The 27,409-nt window shown below is 38.0% G+C and overlaps 2 protein-coding genes across 7 annotated transcripts in view; one reads left to right on the top strand and one right to left on the bottom strand.

The window, feature by feature from the left end:
* The window catches only part of GREB1L (GREB1 like retinoic acid receptor coactivator), a 145,753-nt gene extending 141,981 nt beyond the window's left edge, over window positions 1-3,772 (top strand). For both annotated transcript variants that reach the window (XM_074821019.1, XM_074821027.1), the window contains one exon: window positions 1,002-3,772. In XM_074821019.1, the coding sequence (XP_074677120.1) occupies window positions 1,002-1,165 (164 nt within the window). In that variant the 3' untranslated portion in view covers window positions 1,166-3,772. The remainder of the gene's footprint in view (window positions 1-1,001) is intronic.
* Window positions 3,773-4,693: 921 nt separating this feature from the next.
* Window positions 4,694-27,409, bottom strand: part of ESCO1 (establishment of sister chromatid cohesion N-acetyltransferase 1) — a 34,191-nt gene continuing 11,475 nt past the window's right edge. For 4 of the 5 annotated variants that reach the window (XM_074821058.1, XM_074821040.1, XM_074821048.1 and 1 more), the window contains exons 8-12: window positions 19,390-19,521; window positions 11,891-11,980; window positions 9,301-9,444; window positions 8,214-8,401; window positions 4,694-5,686 (exon numbers count right to left, since the gene is read on the bottom strand). In XM_074821058.1, coding sequence (XP_074677159.1) covers window positions 5,539-5,686; window positions 8,214-8,401; window positions 9,301-9,444; window positions 11,891-11,980; window positions 19,390-19,521 — 702 coding nt within the window. In that variant the 3' untranslated portion in view covers window positions 4,694-5,538. Of the gene's footprint in view, window positions 5,687-8,213; window positions 8,402-9,300; window positions 9,445-11,890; window positions 11,981-12,575; window positions 12,699-19,389; window positions 19,522-27,409 lie in introns of those variants that run through there. The other variant, XR_012622877.1, reaches the window with a different exon arrangement.

Below are 27,409 nucleotides of genomic sequence, written 5' to 3'. Positions count from 1 at the left end.
TGCAGAGTGAGGATAGTGCACATGCAGGGGGGCAGTGGGAGTGACCCCGAGCCAGTCCCAAGAGCTGCGTTTCAGAGTTTGCTCCTGCACCCAGTTAGGCCCCCCCAGCGCAGGGGCAGCACAGGAAGGTGCAGCCATGCAGCAGCCACAGTGGGGGCTGGTGCTGCCATCGCCAAGCCCCCCGAGCTGCTGGGGTCTGAGCGCAGCCAGAGGGGCCGCTTTGTTTGTTGTTTCTTGGGCAAGGGGCGGTTTCTTCACAAAAACAGGCAGTGGGTGCCTAGTAGGAAGGGCCTTCCCCTGCTCAGGTCAGGCTGAGGAGGGATCTGAACCTGAGCTCTCCGTGTGTCGGGTGTGTGGGCTGCAGCACAGAACAGAGAAAGCCCTGAAGGTGTCCAGCTCTCCTGCTCCTTCAATGACTCCACAGTCTGGTAACACCAGGTGGAAGGAAGCTTGCAAGTGTGTTAAACCAGAGAAATTAGGGATTTGGTTTGTTATTCCTCTTGCAGTGCTTTACCAAGGGGAGCTCTCATATTTAGGGGAAGTTATAGCAGACTTTCTCAGGAGTCAGCTGTGGGACTGACTATGGTTTGACTTAATAGTTTCATCATTGACCTTGTACAAACCCAAATATCCCATGGAAAAAAAAAAAAAAGTAGGCTTTATTCTTTTGGCATAATTATCAGTAGTGATTTAAGGATTTTGGATTCAAGTTAACATTCTCCCTGCTATGGTTGACAATACTAACACCTATTGCAGGTATACAGAGCAGACCCCACACCATGCTCAGTGTCTCCCTGTCCCTGGCTTCCTGCAACCGGACACATGCGCCTCTGTCCCAGGGCTCGCGAGATCTGAGCCTAGGCCGGCCAGCTGTTAATAGACCCTTCTAATACTTTGTTTTTCCTACCTAGCACCAAAGATTTCTGTAAAATATCTTAAGAAAATGAAGGAGATAGAGATGTTATTGTACCCTGAGAATCTAATGTGCTTTTCAATTGAAGGTGCCACCCTCTGTGTCATATGTCAAGACAGAAGCTCGTTACGGCAGACAATAGTCCGGTTGGAGTTGGAGGATGAGTGGCAGTTCCGACTTCGGGATGAGTTTCAAACTGCTAACAGTAGTGATGACAAACCACTCTATTTTCTTACTGGACGCCATATATAGAAGCTTCGCTAAGACACCACTAACGAAGAAAAAAAAAGAACTTTTTTTTAAAAAAAAAAGTACAATCACTGTGGAGCAAAGTGCAACCAATATTTATCTAGACTGCTCTAAAGGATTCCCCACAATTCTGAAGTAGGCTTTATTCCTAGGGATAAAATTACCACATCAGTTATGATTTAAAGCATCCAGGATTCCACTTATTTTCACATCAGTCACAACCACCGACACTAATCACACAGCCAACCAAGCTGGAGGATCTAGGAAGAGGACGTAATTTGGTTGAGGAAGAATCCTTTTTAGATTCAGCTGAGCTAGGGGAAGAAGCTGCTCTCAGCAGCTGCTACCTTGAATGTGTCTCATGAAACGCAACCCAGCATGTGGAATTTATCGAAGATATGTGGAGGAGAACCCACCGTGTCTCTTCAGTTCTGTACTCTGGTACAGGAATACTCAGGGGTTTGAAACTACACTATAACGTAGATATTTGTATTAAAAGGAATAGTCATGTTCTCTGTGCAGTGTTAGTTTAAAATTTGTAATTGTGTATGTATTGAAACTGTCTTTGGCAAAATTTCCACAGGTGTTCAAAGTTTACTACTTAAACCTGAACAAATCAGCACATGCAGGGCAGGCACTGTGCACCCAGGTTCTCCCAGCACCGCTATTTCACCCCATTCGGCACCTCCTCCGTGACTCCAGGGACAAGGCAAAAGGCTGCTCATAGATGCTCTCTCCTCAGTTAGAGACCAGAATAACTTGCCAGCAAATCCCCTTCAGTTTCTCACTCATGTCAGAGCTTTGAAAACCTGTGGTCCATCCTCCTTTGCGTATGGAAACACGTCCTATGTACGTCTGGTGCCTTTGTGGTGGGCCGTATGCAACTTGCTCTCCGTGTCCTTTTCGCTGGGCTCCGGCAGGCTGCAGCGTGGAGCTGAGGTGTTTCACGTCATACCCCTGTGGGAAGCAACACACCAACAAACGTGCAGGAGGGCGATGATGCCTGAGCTGGATCTGAGAGAAACAGAAGGTGGTTTACGATAGCTCCAGCGGGGAGAAGTCTCAGGGAGCTGGGACTACTCAGGAGAGACTCTGTCCAGAAGCAAAGATCATTGAATGCATCACCTAACACTGTCAGCCCTTTATTTTTTGATTAACTTCTGTAAATATTGGTTGTAGTGGTAGTCACACGTTGTTCTACTTACAAGCCTATTACCGGTGCTTGTTAAGTTGTTTCCAGAATGAACTTGGCGCAGCAGCATTTGGTTGTCAGGGTTAAATCGTAGCAGTACTCTGTTCGACTCACACAGCTACCATGGGTTACCCCACTGAGGTTTCCACACAGAAAAAAAAAAAAAAAACAACACCTCGCTGCACATCGTGACCCCTTTATTAAAAAGAAAAATGCAGCATGTTCTTAAAAGCGATTCAGGAATATCAATTTACTCCCCAAAAAGCAATGAAATTAACACATCTTTATACTTGACCTGCAACTCATTGGAGAAGGACCTGCCAAAGCTGCATTTCCTTTTTAATGCATAGTGTTAATTAAGCAACTTTTTTTTTGTGAAAAAGAGATGTTTACAGATGAAAAAACGTAATATATTCGACAGAGGCTAAAGGAAAATGGTCTGCATATGTCTGTGTTAATGTAGCTTAACGCTGATGCTGTAAATTTAGCAAATTTCAGATGAACAACCCATTTCTGTACATTTATTTTTTATTTTCCTTCAGACAGAACCTGCCTTATCTATTTTAACACTTGGAAGAAGTAGGGATATGAAGGATGCTTCTTGAAGCTTTTGATACACACCTGAATGTATCCTGGTGGTTCTGGTTTTGCCAGAAGGGCTCAAGGCCAACCCTGAGTCTTAGTGTGGTGCAGAAGTTTCAGGTATTACGTGTTCAAAAATGGTTTCCTTTCTGTTCGTGTATTTGATGTTTGCACTAAGTTCTTAAAATTCCAGGTGCTGAGACTACTATGAGGAGTTATCCCTCTGGTGAAGCAGCACGAAACTGTCCGGAAGGTTGAGAATGCAGTCAGAAAGTCAGCGTGTATTTGCCTGCCTTTCCCAAACGATAGTAAACCCATTTCCGTAACTCTTTCCCGTGTGGAAGTAGGGAGTTTCGGTAACACTCTGGCCAGAGCGCACTGCACCAGCTCAAAGGCATGGGCCTGTCCCGCTCAACGCCTCAGCTGTCAGTCCTGGGAAGGAGACCTGTATTTGGCATCTAGGTTAGTGCTGTTCTGTTTTGGTTTTAAGCCTCACCCTCAAGGCCATTCTTATGAATGTATTCAACTGGCCAGCATTATATTTTACCTGTAGATGTTCTTGTCTATTCACAGGTTAAATTTGAATGTAAACTAAGATTTAAAGAATCATATGCAGATGCTTTTTGCTTAACTTATGTAATTGCTTTTTGTGACTTTTGGAAGAGGGTTAAAAATGTTGCTTTCCTAGTGTAAAATTTTCTTAACCAAAAACTTGGTGAATTTAGCTTCACTAGTCAGTCTACCTCATGTTATTGTTTATGAACTGAAACTGTCGTGGCTATGGTATGTTTATAATGTGCTTTCATTAAATTTGAATATATTAAGTTGCCATTTAAGACTGCCTCTCTCTTCACTGGTGCTCTGTGAAGGACACACACACTTTCTCTCTCTCTTCACACACAACAGCACTTGCCCCTGAGAAACCCACCTCGTACTGCTAACGTGAACCCCACTCGCTGATTTTGTCAAGTTAACTTGGTGTAACACTGCCAGGGTTGGAGATGTTTCACTCTGGGAAAGTAGCTTTGTTTCAGACAGACACGAGGGAGGGGGTAAACAACTTGTAAATACCAACTTTTAGCCCCCTTCAGTAGAAGCAAGTGAAAAAGGGGCTTGGTCTGGGCACACCTCTGTATTGCTCCGGCAAGAACTTCAGAGCAGCGGACGTGCCTCGGCCCTGCTTGCCTTCCAGGGATTGCCTTGGGGTTGTGTGAACCCACACCGCTGTTCTGACAGAGCCCTTTACAGTCGGCTCCCCGTCCCTGTGAAAATTACAAGTTGCAGCTTGGAAGCAGCAGCCTCTACACCCCCATTCACCCCTGTTCAGCTACTTCAGTTTTAAGTACCCTGAATAACGTTTCAGAGGTGGTGCGAGCTATTTGCTTTAGCTCCAGACCAAGGTTAAGGACAGCACAACACAAATAAGTGTATCCTAACCACCCATAGATTCCAAAATTAAAACAAACCTTAAGTTTAAATTTAATTGAATCTTTCCCATCTTATACTGGCGTTTTAAGCTATTATTCAAGGCTGCAGGCATCACCTCTCACATTGCTGTAAAGCCTGTATCAGGATGGTGTTGATCCAGATCCTCGGGGTGCAATGTAAGTGCACATTGTCACAAAGAGAATTATGATCCAAACCGGAACGACTGTTCTCCAGGGGCTCCTTCAAAACACATGCTGCCAATGGTAGTACTTCACACACAAAAGTATGAAATACACAAAGGTTCATTCACACTTAGTATCAATACGGAGTAACTTTAAAAAAGCTATCAAGTATTTTATTTTTAATCTATCTACATTATGTACAGATCAAGAAAGGCCACAGCAGTTTTTCAACATACAAACCCTTTAAAAGAGAAGAGATTTATGAAGGAGTGACAAGTATCAAAGTGAAGTCCACTAACAAAGGTATATACTCAGTACAGTACTTGAAGAAAAATGACAAGTACACTAGTCCTCGGGGTTTGCATTCCACCTTTTACTCTACAACTAACCTGGGGGAGAGAGGGACAGGGGGTAGGTTCCGACGCTGCCCACACCCAGCAGGCTCCCTTACACCGAGGAGCACCCAGAAGGCCCCCCGTACAGTCTGCGAGGGTTGTTACCCACGACGACTGCACCCCAATGCTTCCTGCCTCGATGCAATTGAGCACAGCCTTGAACTCTGCCAAGCAAGCAACCATTAACGGCCTCACCCAGGCGCTGAGCTGGAGGCAGGAGATCAGCGTTACAGTACCGAGCAGCACTGGTATATCACCACGTTAAGAACTTCAGCGTGTACTCATCAGTGAGACCAGAGTCTTTGCATTAGCTTACAGTCCACTATGAACAAGTTTCTGCTGCATGTAAACATGACTAACTAGATAAAATACAATCAAACTTCTGTAAAAGTTAATAAAATATCTTTCTTTTAAAAAAACAAAGTTAGCCTATTACTGCATTGTTTACAATTTTAATAAAATAGTACAACCTTTTGGTTGTTACCAGTCCTGAGTTCACTGTAATAAAAATGGCCCTGGCTTCTGCTGAAGGTCTGCACCCACTCAGTGCGTTTTGGCAGAAGTCTCCCAATAAAAAGGGAATTCCTTCGGGAGCAGTTAAGTCTGGTGCTGTCCATTGAGGAAGTTGTATACCAGGAACTGGCCGGTGCCACAGTACTGCGTCGCAAAGAGTTTTCCATCTGGAGTAGGGTCAGAGAAAGCGATTTCTTCTTTACTTAAGTATGAGCCATATATGAAGTTGCTCCTGTTTAAAAGGGGAGAGAAAAAAAAAAAGTTACCCTTCGTGAATAACACAAGGATATTTACGCTGTTAGGCCACAAACCATTAATTAAGTGGCACGGACATTCAAAAGGAAGAAGCTCTTCTATTAGGGGGAGACGGCTCTATTTATTTCTATAAGCTATCTCCTCCTTCCAAATGGCAAGGAGGCTCACTTATCTGCGAGGGTTTTTATAAGGTTTTGGTATTTTAGAAAGAAGTGTTCATACAGAGCAATTGCCTGCGAGTTGCATCAAAAGTTCAATTTCAGAGTTTTAAAAAAAAGTTTGAATTCATTCCAACTATTTCTTCATAGAAAAGAGACTGCTAGGACTATGACTACAATCACTCGGAATGAAAACATAAGCTACAAGCAAGTTAGGGTGCTTACAGAGGGGGCTGAAAGGACCTGATGAAATGTCAAGTTCCTGGTTTAAAAAAAACCATTTGACATTTGGATGAGAGCACATCTTGGATTAATTTAGAACATCTATGAACACAACCTCAAGGCATAATTCATAAGTGATACACTTTCAGTAATAACTATATGAAAAGGAAGATTCAATTTGCTTAACTTCTTCATGAAAATATTTTATGTATGTTTTATTCTTACTTGAAGAAAGAAGGGAATCAAGGGATACCATTGTACTTTTCTGGATGACTATGTGAGCAAATTTACAAAATTGATCTCAGGCTTTAAGACCTCGATCAAGGGAGGGAGGATGTAACATCTATCCTCGGAAACAAAAGAAACTCCCATTAGAGTTTTTTAATGCCTTTAAAATAAACTCACATGTACTTGCAGAGCAAGTAAGAACTTCAATCATACAGACATCTCCAGTAAATCTTGAGGAAAGGACAAAAGGAACAAAATCCTTCTTAATTATTACCAGCTTTATTCCCTTCTCTTCAGTGTATTTAGGAAGGCGATTTTGCAAGGTTCTTAAGACTGTCTGACCACATTTTTGGGACTCCAGGTCAGCTGTGGAAGCTCCAGTGAAATGGGGCAGACATTCTCAAAACGGACTTAGTCTGCTAGGATGCCTTCAGCGTTTTGAAATCAGGATTTGTCTGGTTACCCCATTAAAACTACCTTTTGCTATGAAAGACATTTAGGTTGAAGTTTCACTGGCAGCTGAGCAGATCTAACTGCTTACTGCCATCAAACAGCAAGTTTCCCTCCTTTCTTCTGCCCTCTGCAACTTTCCAGGCTCCCTTGTTTGCATCAACTCCAGAGCTCATCAGACCTTTCTACAAACTAGCTTAGCACCAAAATAACACAAAGCTCTTTTTGGTGAACCTGTTAGCTACTAACATAGCAATGCACAATGGAAGACCAAACACACACCAGAGAACAGCAGAAGGTACGATGCAGTAGTGCACAGCTGAGAGGAAAACTGAGACCTCTCCTCACTAGCTGCAACAAACCATTAAAATTGATTCTAAAGATCCTTCAGAGCTGTAACTGAGGGAGCAACTCCAGCATCTCTTCAGGGAATAAATCTTTCCTTTGGGAATAGTTTCTAGGAAACTAGTGAATACACTTTGAAAAATCAGCCAAAAATAAAACCAAATCATCAAGTTAATATGCTTATCTGGATACAGCTTTACAGTCGCTAGTTCAGACAGAATGTGATCTGATAAGAACTTTCTAGTTGCTCCAGCAGCCAGGCAAGACACATTCTGCAGAGCAGAATAGCTTTGCTAGGCTCTCCAAATACCCAGGACGGTGAGGGACTGGCAGACACAGCAGTACCTGTACCACAAACTCCAACAAGACAGGCCTAGCCAGGCACCTAGCACAAACCAAACAGCCCAGCAGTAGTAAGATTTAGGTAGTTCTTGGCATTACTCAGAACAGGTGTTTAAACTTTGAGGAAATGTCACTGGGAGAAAACTAAGGTCTGGAGAGTCAATGTTTTAAACGTTTATCTAAACAGTAGCGTGGATGTTGGAGTCCTTTTATAGTTCTAGCACTTAGCACTGAGCCGAAGAATACACTTGTCATTAGCTACTAAAGCTCCATGGAAACTGAGAATACCTTGAAAGGCTCAGTGAACCTGAGTAAAGCAAAAAAAAAAAATACAGTTGAAAGCCACCAGACTGTATCAAGTAGTTTGGTGCACTGGTCTCTGTTCTCTCCCCTCTTCTACCTCTAAGGAATGGACATTTGGCCAATGATTAGGTAATCTCACACTCTGACCAAATACAGTCTCATTTCCTTGAGTCATAATTACCTCAGGGGAATTCATCCAAGCTCATTGGCAGTCTGCTAAGGTGACTCATTACAACTGCACTTAGCAGAAAGATTTCTGTTAAAGATAAGCTATTACAGAATACTGACATTAGTTACTGAATTCCACGTAATACTGGAACTGTCAACTGTGCTCAAATCTACATCCCCAATATCACCAGCAGCTTAAAACTAGAATTGAGACACACAAAGCAATAAATGTCTTGGAATGAGTTCTGTGTAAAACACATGTAACCTGGGAACTTTTTTTTATATTACCTAAGACACTCTATCATCCGAGAAGCAATCTTCTTTCGACGCATCATGCTGAATACCCATATTCGACTAATCCCACAAATAGCAGGTTCTGGAGAGGTTGAACAGCACCATGCTTTCTGTCTTTCAAATATGACCTTCTCATTTTCTGAACTGACTTCTGGAACCTTCTCTTCTATAACTCTGTAGCCCTGCAGGTGATGTAAAAATATTTGTCACTTTATAAGAGCATCACTAATCACTGAACAAAATAATTCTTGTGTCATTCTTTCATGAAATATACTTATTTGCTAAAATGCCTTACCAAAAAGACCGCATATTTGTGTCTCATTTCTCTTAACAGTTTCAAAATTGAAACAGATGATAAAAGATTAAACAAAAAAACCCTCTAAAGCTTATCCATTTTAAAATAACAGCAACAAGTAATCCAATTCTTATTACCACTGGTATTAAAGTGTTTGCATCAATTTCTCTGACTTTGACTGAAATTGTTTTGCTTCTTGTCTGCTACTCCCAACCGACGGTAGAAAACACCAGTTTACAAGGGAACAGACAGAATATGCAACAAAGTTCTGACATCAGTTTTTAGTACTGCAAGTAACAGCACGACTTCTTGTCCTGCTCTCCACCACACAGTCCTGCCCTCTGCTTCTGTTCACCATGGAGATGTTTGACCCCTTGGTGCTTCAACTCAATCCTACAGAGTACCCACTTTTTCATCCATGTTGGATTTCTGCCAGGCAGGGAGTTGAATCTGCTTGTCAACAAGCAGGAGGAGGGCCAGAGCTAGAGTAACAGAGGAAGAAAAATTCTACCCTTCGGCTGTAGCCAGTTCTTAGATGAGCAGATCTGAGCCAATTATGACACCATATGTGTGTCTCAGCTCAGTGTCAACTATACAAAAATGAACAGCTACAGTTCAGAATGGTCTACCACCAAAAGTCTCCTTCTCTCTGGAAAAGGCATACCGGAATACTTATTTGCTAAATGCTAGACTTAAACTCTTAGGTAACTCTGTAGTTTCAGAATGTCTGAAGAACACAGTCACTAAGCACTGACACAGATTGCCTTTCTCAATCCAATCACTTACCCACTGGATATGTTCTGCAATTAAACAGCCGATAACTTTTTTGTCGTTAGAAATAAAAAGAAGAGTTTTAGTTCTAGAGTAACACATGAGCGGAGCTTGCTGAAATCCCAAGTCATTGTCTACCATTTCTCTAATTTCTTCAACCTGTCAAAATAAGTTTAAATGCTGTATAAGAAACACGTGTAAACATACATTTGTATAACCTTAATAAAAATTACAGATTTTCAAAAATGCACTAAGGTGCATTATTTAGAACCCTGGAAACTATTCCAAAAGTTCAGGACTATCCTAAGTAACGTGCAACATATCAGTCCACATAAATGTACCTTAAATAATACTCAGCTGGAAATAGGAAGAGACCTCTAAGTCAGCTTCCATTAAGTCCAAACTCCAATTAGTCAAAGACTAATAAAGAGAACACAGATAATCAAAGTGTGGACTCTGATATTCTAAAAGTAAATGAGCTCTATGCCAAAAGTTAGACTGGCTTAATTGAAGGTTTTCTGTCTGTTATTTTTAAAATCTTGACAGAACTAATCCATTAAGGGTTTTGAGCAGATGACAGCAAGCACAGTGCCAAGACAGCTAGAAAACGTATGCATTTGTTGTAAAGGAATGAATAACCGTCGTCTCTTTTCTCAAGCTTTCTGCTCTTCCATTAGCTTTGCAAAGTGTAACTGAAAGTAAAAATAAAATTTTGTTTAATATTAGTAAATTTAGGTGAAATATATAAGCTCCAGCATGAATGTGAACAAAAGCTTGTGCATGAGCTGAGATTTTACCGCACCTACAACCGGGCACTGAAACAGCCTCTATCATCCCTCTATTATCTCATATGAGACAGAAATTAGGTGGCCTTTCCTATGTGGTGCATTAAACACCATAAGCTTCTTTAATGCCTGTTGCAGTTACATTAGTAAAGCAAAACTAGAATTACTGATGCTATGAATATATGAAGTTAGTACCGATCAAATGAAAATATGTTAAAAAAATGCTTTTAAAGTAACTTTTAAAAGGCATGGTATCAGTCACTCTCTACTTTCTCATGTAATCTTCAGGTACCAGCCTTTTCATGACCAGTACCAATCTGAAATACTAAGTAACCATTCTTGAAACCAGTCATCCACAGTGGTGACAGCTGTAGATTCTCTCAACTTTAACCACACAGAGCTACAGAGAACTCTATCCTAAGCGATTTCATTTGCTACAATCTTCCTCTCCTCTGCCCCACTTAGGTATTTTACGTAATTTGTTCTTGAGCCATTTTAGTAAAAAAATCCATGTGCAATGAATGTACTAAAATTAAGATAATACCACCAGAGAAACAAAACTTAATAAACTCATCTGCATTAAATATTGTAAAAAGAACATTTGTAGTTTCTTTTCAGTTCAATAACTTTAAAAATTCTATGTTAGTCTAAAGAAAACCCACTACAGTCATGCCATCAGAAAGAGCTGTCTTGTGCATCAATTCAGCCTCCAGAGGTCCCTTCCAACCTCAGCTATTCTGTGATCCTATGATAGTGGTACTGTAAAAATGTACCTATTAGTCACAGCAAATCCCCAGCTAAACAGAATCAATGCCATGCTACTGAAAAAAACAAATGTAATGACATATTAAGCGGTATAAACACAGGCTAGCCAGCAAGACACCAAAGTACCCTGCTGGTCTAAGTCTCCACTAGTGTTCCGTGCCCAGTTTTAGAGTTTCAAAAGACGACATGAGACATGGCACAAATGGAAATAATCTAGAGGAGAGTATGAAAATGATCAGAGAGCTATAAAACATTATTTAGGAGTATAAACTAAAAAACAGCACATCCCATTAATCTCCTTAAGGTGAAAACAATCAGAGTTTGCTCAGGCACAAAAAAAGCTCTTGCAAAGAGGAAAAGAAGTATGTTTTCTACAGTTATGGCAGTATGATTTGCACTAAGGAGCTTAAATTGCAGTATTCTGTTGGACGTTTAGGGAAAATTTCCTAATGTTACAGATAGTGAAGCACTGTAACACAGTCTGGAGAGGTCAGAAAAACCTCCAGTGTTAGAAGTTTCAGAAAGCTGTCAGATGCATCATAATCAGAGCTGCTCCTGCTTTGGACATGGAATGAACTAGATGACTTTGAGGCCACTTTCCACCTAAATCTGTTTTTATCCAAAAATCCTTTAGAGAATATTTGTGCTGTGTAATAAGGTGCCATATTTGTGCTGTGTAATAAGGTGCCATATTTGTGCTGTGTAATAAGGTCAATACATTTCAGTTTGTTTAAATATAGCAGGAAGTCTATATTACATAAAATATCTGGCATTCAGCAAGTATATTAAAAAAATTTTTAAAAAACCAAACAGTTGGCTGATGCTGTTCCCACCCCTGCCTTCTACTCCTGCTCAGACCCATCCTCTCTATGAAGAGAGCAGCAGTGCCTAAGTGTGAGATGTCTGACTCGTTTGTGGAAAAAGCTACAGAACCACTGCAGCTTTGAGTCCAACTTCAACTGCTCACATATGTATTACACAAATTTTACTATGAACGTTCTCATTACTTATATGAAAACATCAAACAAGGTCAAGCCCAGTCCTTTGCACCATACCTTTTTAAGGGCATACTTTGGGTCATCAGGAAGAACCATTATTATCTTTCCGTCGGGATATTCAGCCAAAATTCTCTCCTTTTTCCAACCCTAAATAAAACAAACACTTATCTAAACCATACACAAGACGTACTTTTACAAACAGAAATTGCGTATTATTGTTCTAGACACTGAATTTATGCAGAGACTTTACACTATTTAGCAGTTGCTTTGCTAGCGAAGGAAACTTCAGCTAGCTTTTTAAAATGAGCACAACAGATATAATATGATCTTACTTATACAATAATTTATACAATAGCCTAACTATATCTAGATACAATTTGTGAACATGTCTTATCATTTCCCAAGTAGATTTTTTTCCCCCAGGACTGCAGCACAAACTGAATTTTAAAATAGAAGTAGCAAACTCGGCTCACATAACTGATTTCCAAACCTTTGTAATACTTATTTTCCGAAGTCCAGTGAATGGGAAAAACCCTAAGTTTTAATAAAAGATTTCTTTTTAACATAGTTACCTCCACAAATACACACTCAGTTTTAAAGTTTGGCATGCGAAAGACCTCCAGGAGGTTCTAAGTGAACTGATTGGCATGCAGTTGCCCAAAATGTAAGGAATAGTTTATTTTGTTACTGATCATAACTGTTAAAGCCACAAGAAGGATACTAGAAAAAAATTTATAACTACCTTCTAAGAATCTAATGGGGAAGGAGGCTACGTTGTGTGTATCTGAAGTATAAACATACTCAAAAAAATAGAGGTAATTAACTCTTCTTCAGATCCACACTCGTGGTGAATAATGAGCAGTACCTGCATGGAAAAAAACAAAACAAAAAAGCCACTTAAATCTAGTAAGATGGGACTGGTAGATATTAGAACTCAAGTTGCTTTGATGGGACCTAAAAATACTGAATGCAGAAGTAACTTCAGCCATTAAAAAGGCTGATCTACAAGTCTTACTCAAAGCAACTTTAAATAAAAAAGCCTTTGAAGAAACAATACTGATGGAATAATTCTCATTGAAATCTGTACCTTCCCGTAAAACAACATTCAACTAAAGACCAAACAATGGAATTTGGCACTGAATGAATGCCATATATACTACCACAAAAAAAAAGACAAACTTAAGTGTTATAATACTTGATCTGTATCTCATTTTAATCATGCTGATTTTACTCCCCTACCCCAAACAAGACATGAAGAGAATAATTTTAGAAATGTATCTACTTGCTGGTAGCCCTGAATCTATTTAAGTATAAGTTTATAACCCAGCATGGCAATGGTTGCAACACAGACACCATTTTAATCATGCCTGCTTTTTAGTCCACTGAACACCAACACAAATGAAGATCCTGTTTGAATTTATATACATTATGGTCTGAACACAAAGGGCAGTAAACAGCCATGTCACAATATTCAGGTAATCAGAAAAGTGCAACTTGTAGAATTGCGACATGCTTTTTGAGACTGTTAGAAAAGGTATCAAAAGATTCAGGCAAGGATTCTACTCTCCAACCTCAAATACCATCCTCTCTCAATTTTCTGTCTTTTGCTGCCTTTGGGCTACCTGTTTGCCCTGCAAAAGCTTTCTATAGCCTATTTTAAACCAACTGTGACCATCACTCAGCAGATCAATGCAATGTGTTTGATAATCCTACCATTACAGCATCCAGAATGTTGCAGGCCTAGTGCAGAAAATTCAACCCTGTGTTTTCGGTCAGGGTATCCTGTTGACATTGTAGCCAGGTATTTCCAACAAAATTAAATCCAATGGAAGAAAACATTTCTGAACATCATACTCCTGCTATAGTTTTACGGAACAGTGTATTAGCAGGAGTCTAAAAATAATTCTGTAAAAATGCAATAATTAACTCTCTAATACTCAGAACTCATTATTTTCACTATTGCCCACCTGTTCATTTTCGTGATTAATATATGACGACTGATCATATTCACAGGAGTAGATTCTAATTTGAAGTATTTTGGAATTTATTCAGAAATGTATCTTTTAGATGAAGCTTTCAAAAAATTTTCTGCAAACCGTAAGCTCATCCAAGAGTTTTAGTGAAGGCAATTTAAAGTCATATTCCTTTGTTATTGATGATTTCAAAATGAAACACTAACATTTCTTGTAAGTATCTGCATCTTCAGTATCTTATTGTTCAGTCTTAGTGAGCAATGAACTGTGCTTCCTTAAACCAGAAAAACTGAAGTAATGCACAAGATTGGTCACAGCTCTGCCATATTCTAACATTAAAGCCACTAAGGAAAATGTGCTATAGCTTCAGCTGGGACTGATCCTATTAGAGGTCTACAATACACAAAATATGCTTTAGTACCGGTATCTTGCATGTGGTCTGAAGATTATTTCTCTCAACACACCTATTAACTTTTTTTTTTAAAAACAAAAGCCCACTATTTTAACACTATTAAACCAAAATACAAGTCTGCAAGGTATTTCAACCACTGAGAACTAAAGTAGAACTCCTTCACTCAGGCAGATGGCAAGAACACCTTACTATAGTAAGAAACAAAAGCATTATGTCTGCAATATATAATATTCTACTGCAATGTCAGAAAAATTGCTTTTCCTTTCCTTCTAATTGACACTACTGTAGGGCATTAAGACTTATTTACTGTTGAACCAGATGCCCAAGCATGGATATAAATTGCTTGTGATGACCAAATCTAAAAGGAAAGCTACTGTTCCCACCACGATACATGTTCTGCAAGGCCTGGAGTAGAACAACATGATTATACACACCACTACTCCCTGAAATTGGAAGTCTATGCTCAACAACAGATTACCTATAGCCAGCAGTAGCAAGGCACATATAGCTTAATTGCCACAGCTGGGCAGACTGGTGCTGTACCAACTGTTGCAATACACTCCTCCCCTCCATGTTAAAACTAGTTATCCTACAGGTGTTTGTATTCATTTGAGAACGTAAGGCAGCTCTGCAATGCACAGTTAACTCATTTTTAATCAACCTCAAACTTTTCCTCCCAATTCAAACAAGATTAAATATTGCTTCTGCTTGTTTTTAAGGTGTAACAGCAACTGAATTACAAAAGAAAGAAATCATTCAAAAAAGGGCAATACAGACAAGCAGTTGCTACCACATCATGAAATAGTACAGACAGTAATTACCACTACACCGTGTAGTGCATTGCTTTCCCTGGACATTATACAGGTATATAATGACTGATGTAGAATACAGTTTTAAAGATGGCTCCAACATTAACAGCACGATAACTGAAATGTTCAGCACTCAATTTCACATGAACTGTGTTCTGCTTATCTCTGATGTAATTTGTCTTTAAAATCATAAAGCATAAGTCAGAAGACACAGTAGACTGCTTCCCATGCATGTCCCCATGCCTTAAAAGTTCTTATGTAAGAGTAGGAAATGGGATAGCAAACCTGGTATCTTTCTATATACGTCACTTCTGACTTGTCTGTACTCCCTATTTCTCAAATGAATACAAATACATTAAAAACAGTGGTGTTTTTTTCTTATACCATTTTTTCCTCAAAAACATTGAGGCAGTGAGGAAAATGTGGTTAATACTATATAATATATTCTCAGTCTTCACTAAGAAAAGCATTTATGAATTTTTCCCCTAGTAATCACGTTTACTATGAAATTTTGTGCATTTTTATCTTTGGTAATTTGTAGGAGAGACATGGGTCTACTGCATCTTTCTTCCTGACTCCATCAAATTACAGATATTCTGCCTCCTTCCTATGAATGTAATGTGGAGAATGAGGTTTCGACTGGAGAACACATTAAGATCCTTGGATGTAACTATTAAATACTACCCTCTCTTAAAACTAAAATTTTCACAGAAGATAGCTAATGGTAAGAGCTTTATTTGAAATACTAAGTTTTATGTTGTACAAACGTATCACTTCGGAATTAATGTAAATCAAGACAAGCATGAAATCTTTCTAAGGTCACATGAAGTTCATCATCATCATCAATCCCAATATTCTATTAACCTTAGGTCCCAAGAACTCAAATGTTGCCTTTTTTTAAAAATCTGAAAATCATAAGAACTTCACAGATGGGCTTGGGTGCAGTTACAGCAGAACAGCTATTTAAAACTTATCAGATTAGACATTAGCTCAAGTAACAGCTTCTTCCACTTTCTTCAGCTCAAGATATTCTTAACTAAGAGGATGAGCTGGAAATACAAACACGTTAACTACACTCGCATCATGCACCTGAATCCACAGGCATTTCCTAACTTAAGTTTTTGGCTTTGCAACTTAAAAACATCATTAAAAATAATGTCTTGCTCTTAAAAATATTTTGCAGAAATACTAAGTTGGTATTATGTGGTATCACAGAGAGGATACACAACTGATACTGCGTGGTATTACGGCTAGAGGATTTTATAAAACTGAACCACGTATCCGTCCCACAAAGTTATCCACCCCACTGGAGTTAACACTTGAGGTGTATGTCATCACTCAATGCACGCACATGCTATAATGGCATATATTTTTTCTGGAGACTTTCAGATGTCTGAAACCAGAAGGATAGTGAGACAGATTCCTACATTTGTCTGCAGTAGGGGACATTTCCACACTAATCTATTCCTGCTCCAGTACTATCCTCGACCACTTTACCTTCTTGCTTACTCAACTTTCACGCTTCTATTAATAGCAAATGGCACCTTTCAGAAACCCTGTATCAGTCCTTGCTAATCTTCTGTTCCCAAATCTAGAAAATATAATTAAACTTGCCAAACTTTCTCTGTCTACACAAGGCCTACAATTTCCTAATTGTCTCTATCAGTCATCCATGGCAAAACAAGTATCCCAATACCATCTCCCTGTTAGCTCGTCCTACTTCTGGCAGCATCACAGAATTTCTAGAGAGACCTAGAAAGAAATATTTACTGAAAGAAACAAGATAGGCTTTTAAAAAAAAATAAACAAAATTATATTTTGTTAAAGACAGTAAATAATTTATTATTTACATGCAAACTATCTTCTAGCTATTCAGTACTTTTAAAAAACCCACAAAGGTGCATGCAGGTGGGCAAGACACAATAAAGTCCATTTTCACAGTTCACAGCAAGAAGCTCTAGCATGGTAATGTATATAGGCCTCCTTTTTGTCATTCTGTGAAATGAATCATCAACAGAACTACTAGCATGTAACACGAGACACTCAGAAGGGAGGAAAAACTGAGAAAAGTCTTCTCAAGTCAGACTGGGACTGCATCATATGGCATGAAGAATATGAATGACAAAAGAATGAAAAATGCTTCTAAGACACCTTAGAATAGCCTCCAAATCAACAATAATGCCAAATATGTTAGCTACATAAAAAGGGTATCTGGAGAGCTAATAAAGTAATATACCAAGGTCACCAAGACCGGATGTTCCTGGACCAGAAAGTCTAACCAAGAAGTTACCAATACTTTCTCTAGTGCATTTTTTTTTTAATCCCATGATGCTACTGTACAGTTAACACTTTCTGTCAGGGAAAGGAAGGTAGTTATAGTTTCAACACAGTAACTACATACAAACATCTAGAAGCCAACCATATCACACCTTCGAGCCATCCTCCCAGCAATCCCCACTAGAAACCTCCTAGCAAACCTAGGATAACTAGCAATCGTTCTTCTGGTATTTCTGGATGACTAAGAATTAACAAGTAGAGACTTGGTGTTCTAATTCACTGGCAAGAAGACTTATCTAAAATTCAAATTATTTTCTAAGAGGAGGTGAGGATGTTTCTGTCACTGACATCACCACAATACAATCAACCAAGAACCACTGACTATGGGTCAAATGACTAGTGTTAAAGACTTATCTATTTAGCATGGCAAAAGTTACCCACCCATGCAGAAAACAGACTGTCAATCAAATTGTTATGAGAAAAAAAAAATCTGAAGGGAATTTAAAGACTCATATATTCGCTCTATAGCCATCTACAACATCACAAAACACATCGAGTCTTAAAAGATTTCAGAGATAGAACTGTTTACTCACTAAACTGACAATACAAATAATTTGCTTGAGTACACATTGTGTGAAGTTTTAAAAAGATGCCTAGCAACTGAGAAAACAATAAGGGAAGTTTTTCTCAAATTAAAAGCATACCTAACTTTATACATAGTTATTCACAACTGGTTTAAGGCAGTTTGCTCTTTCACTTTTACGTTAATCATGTTGTTACTCTAGACATAAACACAAGTGAGAAATTTCAGCTCTTTCAGCTTCCAAAATATTCAAACTTCAGCAGAGCTTCCTACCCATGTGAACATAGCAGCTTTAAGTAACTACTGAACTCATCTGCCAGCTTCTGTCCAGAAGAACTAACACCATCTTCTGTAAATTATGTTTACGTCTTTGGTAACATTCAAGATCTGAAAGTACTTGGGAGGGAAGGACAAACAGCAATAAATGGGGAAATGTATTACGTACTGCATTCCATCACACTTTCTGCCCCGTCTCACCCTAGAATGTAGCTAGTGTGAGTCAGAAGAGATCTTTCAAGATGTCTGGACTATTCCACAAAAACTAACAAAGAACAGAACAAATACCAGAACTATTTACCAGATAGTGTCAAACACTTTAGCTATGAAGATACATCTTTATATCTGTAAACAGTTAGATAAAATTGAGCTTGAGTTTTAAGAGTAGCCCAACAGCCGTTTGGTACCTACATGAAATGAATTGGTGGCCTCAGTTCAGTTATCCTGGAGGTCTTATCTACTCGAGTGTAGAGTACTGAAGGTAACATGTGTGATAAAGAAAATAGACTTTGTGGATTCTGTTCTGGATTTCAGACATGTGAACAGTTATTTCCTGTGAGTCTTGTAATATCAGCTAGTGTGAAGTAGCTGATTTTACAATATTCTTTAAGTTGTACAAAATTTTTCAAATCTGAGCTTTAATATGAGAGATATACTCAGATACAGCACATATAATGAAGTTATGGAATAATACTTTGGACTTTATATTTAAAGATTACAATCACACTATAAATTTCATAAAGTTTCAATATACCATGAAGTTATATCAGCTGGATTCCTAGGCAGTCTCTCTTCAAATTACACATAATTAAGAAAAAGTAGTTTAGAAGTCATCTAAGATTACACAATTACAAAAACAGTACAATCAGCTCTTTATCTGACTATTACGCCAACCATTGCAAACACCAGTTGTACTGAAACCTGTATTTAGCACTTTCAGAACAGTGACATTCCTTTGTTTTCCTATCACCACCCTCACCCCCCAGGGAACTATAACAGATGGAATACAATGGCAATAAAACACCACTATCCCACTAAATATTTTCATTCATCACATATAACCTGTCTACCATGGCTCTTAAAACGTTTATTTCCCAAAGTGGATTATTAATGGCCTACTGTGATACTAAGCTATTAAAACATGACTTAATGTAGTATGAATTGTAACTAGTAGACAGAAAATAGGAAATAATACTTATGTCTTTACAAAGATAACGTTTTCTTACCACATATTTTACAGCACTTATGAACTGGTTATGAAATAGCAGATGTTGGGTTTCATCCTCTGGATTTGACGCAGTATAAAGCATTCCACAAATATTACAGGAAATAGCACCAAATCTCTTCTGTCCTGCATCCTATTAAAAAAAAAAAAAAAAAGAAAAGGTATTTGTCAATTGCAAGCACAGTAAATACAGTTCAACAGAGCTTTCATCTAATCAGACATGCCTTTTATAACTTATCTTCTGGAAACCCAACACAAAGGCTAAAATGGAGTAAAACAGGAGAAAGAACAAGTACAGAATTTAGAATTCCATCTTTCAAAAACCCACACAGACTCAAAAGGCACAGAGCAAATTCTACCTAACATTAAAATTAGCTCCACCCCCATTAGTCTTGAACAAATTATTTCTATTTTATGAAATACAAAGAACAGAGAATTCTTTCTCCGTTACCCTATTTACAGTAAATATAATCACCTTCCACAAAGAAAATTCCCACGTCCAACCCCACACTATTTGCTTTTCCCTACAGTTCTGCTGCTGCCCGTCTTTTCGTTGTGAGTTGCTTTGAGGTGGGCCAAAGGTGAGCCATTTGCCTGAATGTTGGAAGGATGTTATAAAAAACGGAAAGTTATGGAAATAATTGTTAAGATCAGCAATACATCTGCAACAGCTGATCACTACCTTTTAGGTTTGTACAAAAATCAATTATTTCAAGGCAATCAAGCAGTACTATGGTGTTTTATCCCTCTCTTCATTGATTAAAAGACTCATTTAATATACTGTCAGTACTTAAGTCTTAACTCTTAATTGTAAACAGCTAACAATGATGTTTGACATGCTATCTTAATTGCACAGAGTTGATAACTTATTTTTCAGACACTGGATAGCAGCTACAATACAAATGGAAGATGATACCATTTCACTCCTAACCCTTTATCCTCCTACTCTATAATCAACCATTACCAAATTAAGGGCACTACTGCTTTGCTATTTATTCATTAAAACAGTGTTATTAATTTGGAAGTATGCTCAGATTAAGGAATCAGTGCCTAATAAAGAGTGAAGTGTCTGGTGCAGGGAGTGCCTTTTGCAAAGAGCAAAAGAATACCAGTTAGATTGAAGTCTCTAGCCAAAAAGGCACATTTTAAGTTATGACTTAATGTGCAAATAATTTTTTTTTCTTTAACTACATTTGGAAATTGAGTTTATGTAAGCAGCAATAAATGTCACTTTTAATCTACTTTAACATATATCACAAGTAATAGAGAAATAGAAAGTTATTTTATACTCTAAAATAGGATACTATATAAGCAAAACAAGACTTGAGGGTGTTTTTTAAAAGGAAATTGACCTGTGTGCACAAATTGAAAGTGCACAGTTTGCAAGAAAACAGTTCACCTGAACTTAATTTAGTTTTCTAAGAGCTGCAAATATTCATAGTAAAAAAGCCTGCTTTACAGAAGAAAGCATTTTGCAACACAGCAAAAGTGTTTATGAATAACGTCTTGCTCCTTCAATCTTCAAAGATATGTTTAAGTACATCTGAGAGCTAGATGACAGCTCAGTTCTCCACACAACTTATTTCAAGCAGCCATTAATGAAATCTATAATGTAGGTATCAGTTTCTTTCCAAGAAGAGACTAAAGGTACAACTGGCTAGGCAAACTCAAGAGTTGAACTTCTCTTTAAGAGCACATATATGGAACTCAGCCAAAAGAAAGAAGCTGAATCTTGAGAAGTCACTGCTTTAACAGTAAATCAATTTATACATTCTTACTGTATACAGAAGGAGAAACAGGAGGACATTAGTTTTTCTGAAGGAAAAAGGAAAGATAAGCTCTGAAGTTAGATTTGCAAAGTCAGAATAACATGAGGTTTCTAAAGCTGTAAAAATTGAATCCAACACATTTTATTTTACCTGCAGACTTCCTTTAAAGCAGCAATATAGTTCAAAACAAAGTACCCATCTGGCCACCAAAATATACTGCATTTCAAGGGTTTATACATGAAAGATGAAAAAAGACAGTTCAGTAGGAAGGATGATATATGGCGATTATCTTAAGATGAACCAATTGAAAATCTGCACTTAGTAATTCCTATCTTGAAGACGGAGAAGATATCCCCTATATCTAGGGTAGGATAAGTGAAGAGGCAGTCTACTTTGATGCTTGGAATATACTTCCAAAAAAATAAGACATGTCAATTAGAAAATTAGCCAGATAAAGCAACTCTTAAAATACTTGGCACATATCAGTACTGCAGTAAGTTTTATGAAACAACTTCTGTTCAAATGACCAAGGAGCCAAAGGTATTTAAGCTAAAGCATCTATTAGTTTACTACCAAAGATCTCAAGCCAAAAAAAAAGCCTAGCTATGTAGAAAAAGTAATCAAAAAATCTGGGGCAAGGATATAATCAAAATCGCCCATCTCCTTAGCTCACCCCACTTTGCCTTGTAAATATATGTGCTGTTTTGCAAGTCTCCAGGAACAGATTACTTCCTTGGAATAGTAACTGTCATATTGTATTTTACAGTCAGACTTTCCTGGATGTTGCTGGTATCAGTGAGTTTCAGTTTTTGGGGAAATTTTTTGTTTGGTATTTGTTTTCTAAGAATTTCACTGATATTATTATTTTTACATGCGTTCAGCTGTACCAATGGGCTACACGCAGACATTAATACTGAAAACCTGTTATGTGAATTATCAGAAAAAACACATTGTAGTATCGAAAGCAATCTTTTGAACTCTGTAGCCCTAACAAATGCTGACTATACTTTTTAGCAAATACTTTACAGTATCCTGAGGGCAGTAAAGACGACAGCCTTTTTGTGTAACTGAAGTACTATTTCAAAGACACACCACAGGACATAATGCTTGCAGACTACAACAACAAAAAAACCCAGGACATGCAAAATATAGTCAGGAATTATGAAGAATGCATTTTTGTACTTTAATGAAACATCTACAGAATCTGACTATTTTTAACCTTATGTCATTTCATAAGCAAAACTGGAAAGGGCATGCATGAAGAGGGGAAAAAGTACTCCCAAACAATAATACTGCATTAAAGGTTGTCAGTCCTCAATGGGGAGGGAGGAACAAAAAAAAAAAAAAAAAAAGACACCAACAATCCCCAAACAACCCAAGAACATCTTATGCACCCCATATAAGAGTAAGTAAAAACTTAAAACTGGGATTTTGGAAAAAAAAAAAAATCTCCAAAGCAAACATTAAATACTGGGTACTGGAGAACAGACTGTTGACTTTTCACAACTAGAAAAAGATGTAAGAAGTTTGACTCTCAGAACTTAGAGAAATGTTTTTCAGAGCAATATTTAAGAAAACGTGGGGTCTCGGGCAGAAAAATGTGTTACTCTATTTAAAACTCAATTTTCTAAACAGTAACAATAAAGAGCAAGGATACTTTTACTTCCTAAGTAAATTCTGCACATGTAAATGGCAATTAAGCATTCCCGACATGTCAGGCAATCCTCATTAATATAAGCACAGGATATATGAGATCCACTGTTTTAAGGCTAACTATAATTGCACATTGCAACAACGTTGCCTTTATCTCCAGAAGGGTTTCTTAATTCTGTGTTAGACAGAAAGAAAAGTCTTACCAATATCTTCTTTGAGAAGGTGCATGTCTGCTGATCCTCCATATGTGGCATAAGGAGCCCTGCAAGCAAAAAAGGCATTTGGTGCCTCTGTAGGAGATGAAGAGGGGCCCTTTTTTTTTTTTTTTTGTTTTCTCTCTCTTCAGGCACAGATTAGGTCACCTCCTTCTTGATTACCTAGTGTTAGCTAGAGGAAGATTATTTTTTCCTCTAGTCTTTTCACAGAACAAAGAATAAAACCCAGCCATAGAAACAGGCAGGCTGGAAAGGAAATACAAGAAGAGCAGGAAGGAACAACACAGATTTTTGGGCTCTCACAGAAAACAAAAAGGTCAAAGAATGCTATTTCAACGAAAGATGCATTTAAGACTGAGGCTGATGGGTAGACCCCCTAGCTGACCAGGAGGATCAGAAGACATGACCCAACTCAGAAACAACTTTCACTTCAAAATGAAGACTGTGGAATTTAACAAAAAAACCCAAACAACAACAAAAAACCCCCACAAGTACCTATCCTTCTGAAAAGCTATTTTAGCCAAAGGATATAAATCAGCCTGAAACTTTCAGAACTGTGATGTATCTAATTTTATTTAAGATATCTGAAAAATGAAAATGGAGGGTCATTATCCATCATGAAATGATATCCTCACTGGTCACTAGCTAAAGCAATATGATAAAAATACAAAGTTAAAAACCAAATCTGCACAGTATTTACAATGGACAATTAATCCATTCTCAACACATATAAAAAACATTATTCAAGAATATTACAGAGAGTGTTTCAATGTGTACTGGTTTGGGCTGGGATAAGATTAATTTCCTTCACAGCAGCTGCTACGGTGCTGTGATTTAGATCTGTGACCAAAGCTGCCTTCATAATGTTTTAGCTGTTGCAGGACAGTGCTTACACACCATGAAGGCCTTTTCTCTTTCTCCCACTGCCCCACCAGCAAGGAGGCTGGGGGTGCACAAGAGGTTGGGAAGGGGCACAGCCGGGACAGCTGACCCCAACTGACCAGAGGGGTATCCCATACTATATGGCATCACTCTGAGCAATAAAGGCTGGGGAAAAGAGGGAGGAAGGGGAGGATGTTTGGAGTTATGGCATTTGTCTTCCTAACCGTTACATATGATGGAGCCCTGTTTTCCTGAAGATGACTGAAAACCTGCCTGCCGATGGGAAGCAGTGAATGAATTCCTTATTTTGCTTTGCTTGGATGTGTGGCTTTTGCTTTACTTATTAAACTGTCCTTAACCCATGAGTTTTCTCCCCCATCCTACTGGGGAGAAGTGAGCGAGCAGCTGCACGGTACTTAGCTGCCTGCCAGGGTTAACCAACAACACAATGTTAGTATCCTTGGTGCCTGAATTCCTGTGTCAGGTCCCCAGCTAACCTCACAAAACATTCTTACCTTCAGGACAAAGGACACCAAACACAACCCACATGAATTTGCTAGACAGTTGCTGCAGTGAAGCAGAAATGGGAAGGAGTGATAATAAGAAAGGATGGGCATTACTGCGCCCCTAAGAGCAGAGCTGGCCCAAAGGGTAAGATTTGTGTGGGAAGAAAGGAAGAGTGACTGCTCCCAACTACCAAACTCCTTCCACAGTCACTTACACTGTAACCACTGCCTTGTTTTTACTGGGATTACAGGAAAGAAAAGAGGCAGTATGTAACTAATGTGAACAACAAAACACTGCCCAAAAGCCATTCTCTAATTCTTCAGAGAACTCGCTAACCGGAGTATACCAGTTTAAGGAAGAAAACAGCAAATTTAAGTGATCATTATGCAACTTTCTTCAGGCTTGTAAGAAATCACTTTCACGCTTATTATTTCCACTGAGGATTGTGTTTTCAGCTTAAATCAAAATATTTCTTTCATATATTACCTTTTTCAGTCAAACAAAAAACTATGTTCAAGTTTAACCAAAATATATGTAAGGAAAAATTCAAGTATGATATCCAAGTGTGTAGACTGAATTAGCCTGCACATCTCTTCCACATATAGCACCAATTCAAACCTCGGAATCAAAAGCACCTTCTGTCAAGCTATCCCAATCCATGCATCTGCTGATACTTATAAAGATCATCTACATTTAATCATGTTTGCTTGCATCCAGGCATTAACTCAGATCTCTAGAAAGGCAGAAAAGCCTCTGTAACTCTATACTATCTTTTTATCAGTTCAGTGACTTGCTTTTGTTGTTCATTCTTTTGACATGTTCCTTCCTAAAATTGATGAGTATCATTTTCAAAAGACTAGTTTAATTTTCAAAGGAACACATCTTCCTAGTGGCATAAAATGGAAGAAGCATCCCTGTACCTCACAGGTCATTATTTAGAACATTCCTCTGTAGCATTAATGTTTTTATCAATTCCTATTCTTATGGTCAAAATTTTGTCCTAGATCTGGCAGGCAAGCAGAATTTTTACAAGAAGCAAACAACTGACTTTCCTTGTCTTGGATGTAAAGTATATCTCATTTTATGAGAATTGAAAACATATGCTTTGCACATTTGTATTTCTTTCCTTTTCAGAAGTTAAAGGAACAGATGATTTCATATTCAAGTTCTCATAGTTGCACATCAGATTCAAGTGCTTGGAAAGTAAAGAACAATTTTAGTGCATTACTTTATAAAACTTCCAATATGGAGCTTCAGGTAACCTGTCAACCTACCAACTGAACATTTAAATGACATGTAAGAGGGTACAGTTCACAAATATTCAGAACAGACTACTTCTCGAAACACCAAGTCATGAATTTGGAACATAACATACTTTTAGCCTCAATCTTACTTTCCTCCAGAAAAACAGATCATACTCTCCTTGGTCTGAACCTAAACCTTTGCACATCACTTCAAACACCACTGTTTCCTGTCACTGTTTTAAAAAGTTTGTTGTAACATTAGATTTCTTGCTGTTTTCAGCTGAAGTTCTACTCTCTGAAGAGGCTTGCTTTTTAAGATGTGTGACAGCAAGTAAATCTGAAGAACAGAGAAACAACTCATCTTTTGTCTTAGTTGCACCTCTATAAAATGAAGATAATTTTATGCTTGAAAGCTGCTCAGATAACTAGATGATGTGTACCAAGAAAGAGAATGGTGCAAGTAGAGCTACTAAATACTTCTGCAAATGGATGTTGTATTATTGTACTTCCGTTACAGTCAAATAGCCTTAAAGCTTGTTAAAGATCATATTACTTAAGAAAAATAGAAAATCTATTCATTACAGCAATCACATGGGAGAAGGAAGGTAAGATAAATCTTTAAGAATTAAATATAAAAAATAAAACATATTGTGGAAAACAAAGACTAGTTTTACCATAACACCTTTCTAAATATAGCTCAGGAAATGAAAAGGTTAGAATACACAGACAATATTGTAACATCCCAGACTCTGAGCCTCAGATACTGTAAAGATAATTAAAAGGACAGATGTCCAACGTAAACAGAAAAGACTAGGGAAATTCAATAGCAAAAAACCAGCAAAACAAAGATAGTGTATCATGTGGTGAGTTAAACTAAGGCCTACTAGTTTTTCCACTTCCATTACAAAAAGAAAAAAAGGATTCTGTACATATATTAAGATAGACTAGCTTGACAGATCTCCAAAAGAAACAGATTTTACAGTAGAGAGCCCAAAATTGCACCTTTCAGGCATTTAATTTTTTTAAAAAGTGTAACAAAGTGCAAGTTAAATGTTCCTTGCTAAGAATAAAAGCATGACTTCCCAACTTTGCTCAAGGTAAAGAATAATGAAACTGCTTCTTTTAAAGCAATGCACCAGAAACGAAATAAAAATTATTTCTAGCTATTAACTATAAAATTTTTTTTTACAGACACTATAAACGCTAATTTAAGTGAATTGCCTGTGTGTAGTAAGACTGCTCTCCGTATAGGAGAAATTTCAACCTGAACAGCTTTTAAACCAAATGAATCTTTTCTCTGTTCTCAGAGCATTGTTACAGAAGTACATAAACACCTTTGAAAGTATCTTCTACTTAAAAAAAAACACCAAACAAGTCCAGCCATTCAGAATCCACATTTAAGAAACTCACAATGGCTTTGCAGACAAAACTATTAATTACAAAATGTACCTTATTACATGTATTTAATCCCCAATCTTTTGACTATTGGTACCAGCAAAGGCTGGTACTTTAGAAATCAATTTAGCAATTTTTCCCCTCCAGATGCTAGCACAAACTATTCTAGACATAACTATGTCTTGTCTCCACAGTAACTAATGTCAAGGATAGTATTTTACAAAATGGCTTAACAAATATTTGGGTTCCTCTATATGTTTTGACAATGCTAAAAGCAGTTTTCCCCCAGGTAAAAAAAAATATCAGGCGATACCTTACCTAATGCTTTCTTGGTAAAGTGAACTACAGAGTTCACC

This window comes from Strix aluco, chromosome 1 (assembly GCF_031877795.1).
Source record: "Strix aluco isolate bStrAlu1 chromosome 1, bStrAlu1.hap1, whole genome shotgun sequence".
NCBI classification, from domain to species: Eukaryota; Metazoa; Chordata; class Aves; order Strigiformes; family Strigidae; genus Strix; species Strix aluco.
The sequence above is the reverse complement of the archived record's forward strand: the minus strand, read 5'-3'. Positions and strand labels throughout refer to the sequence as shown.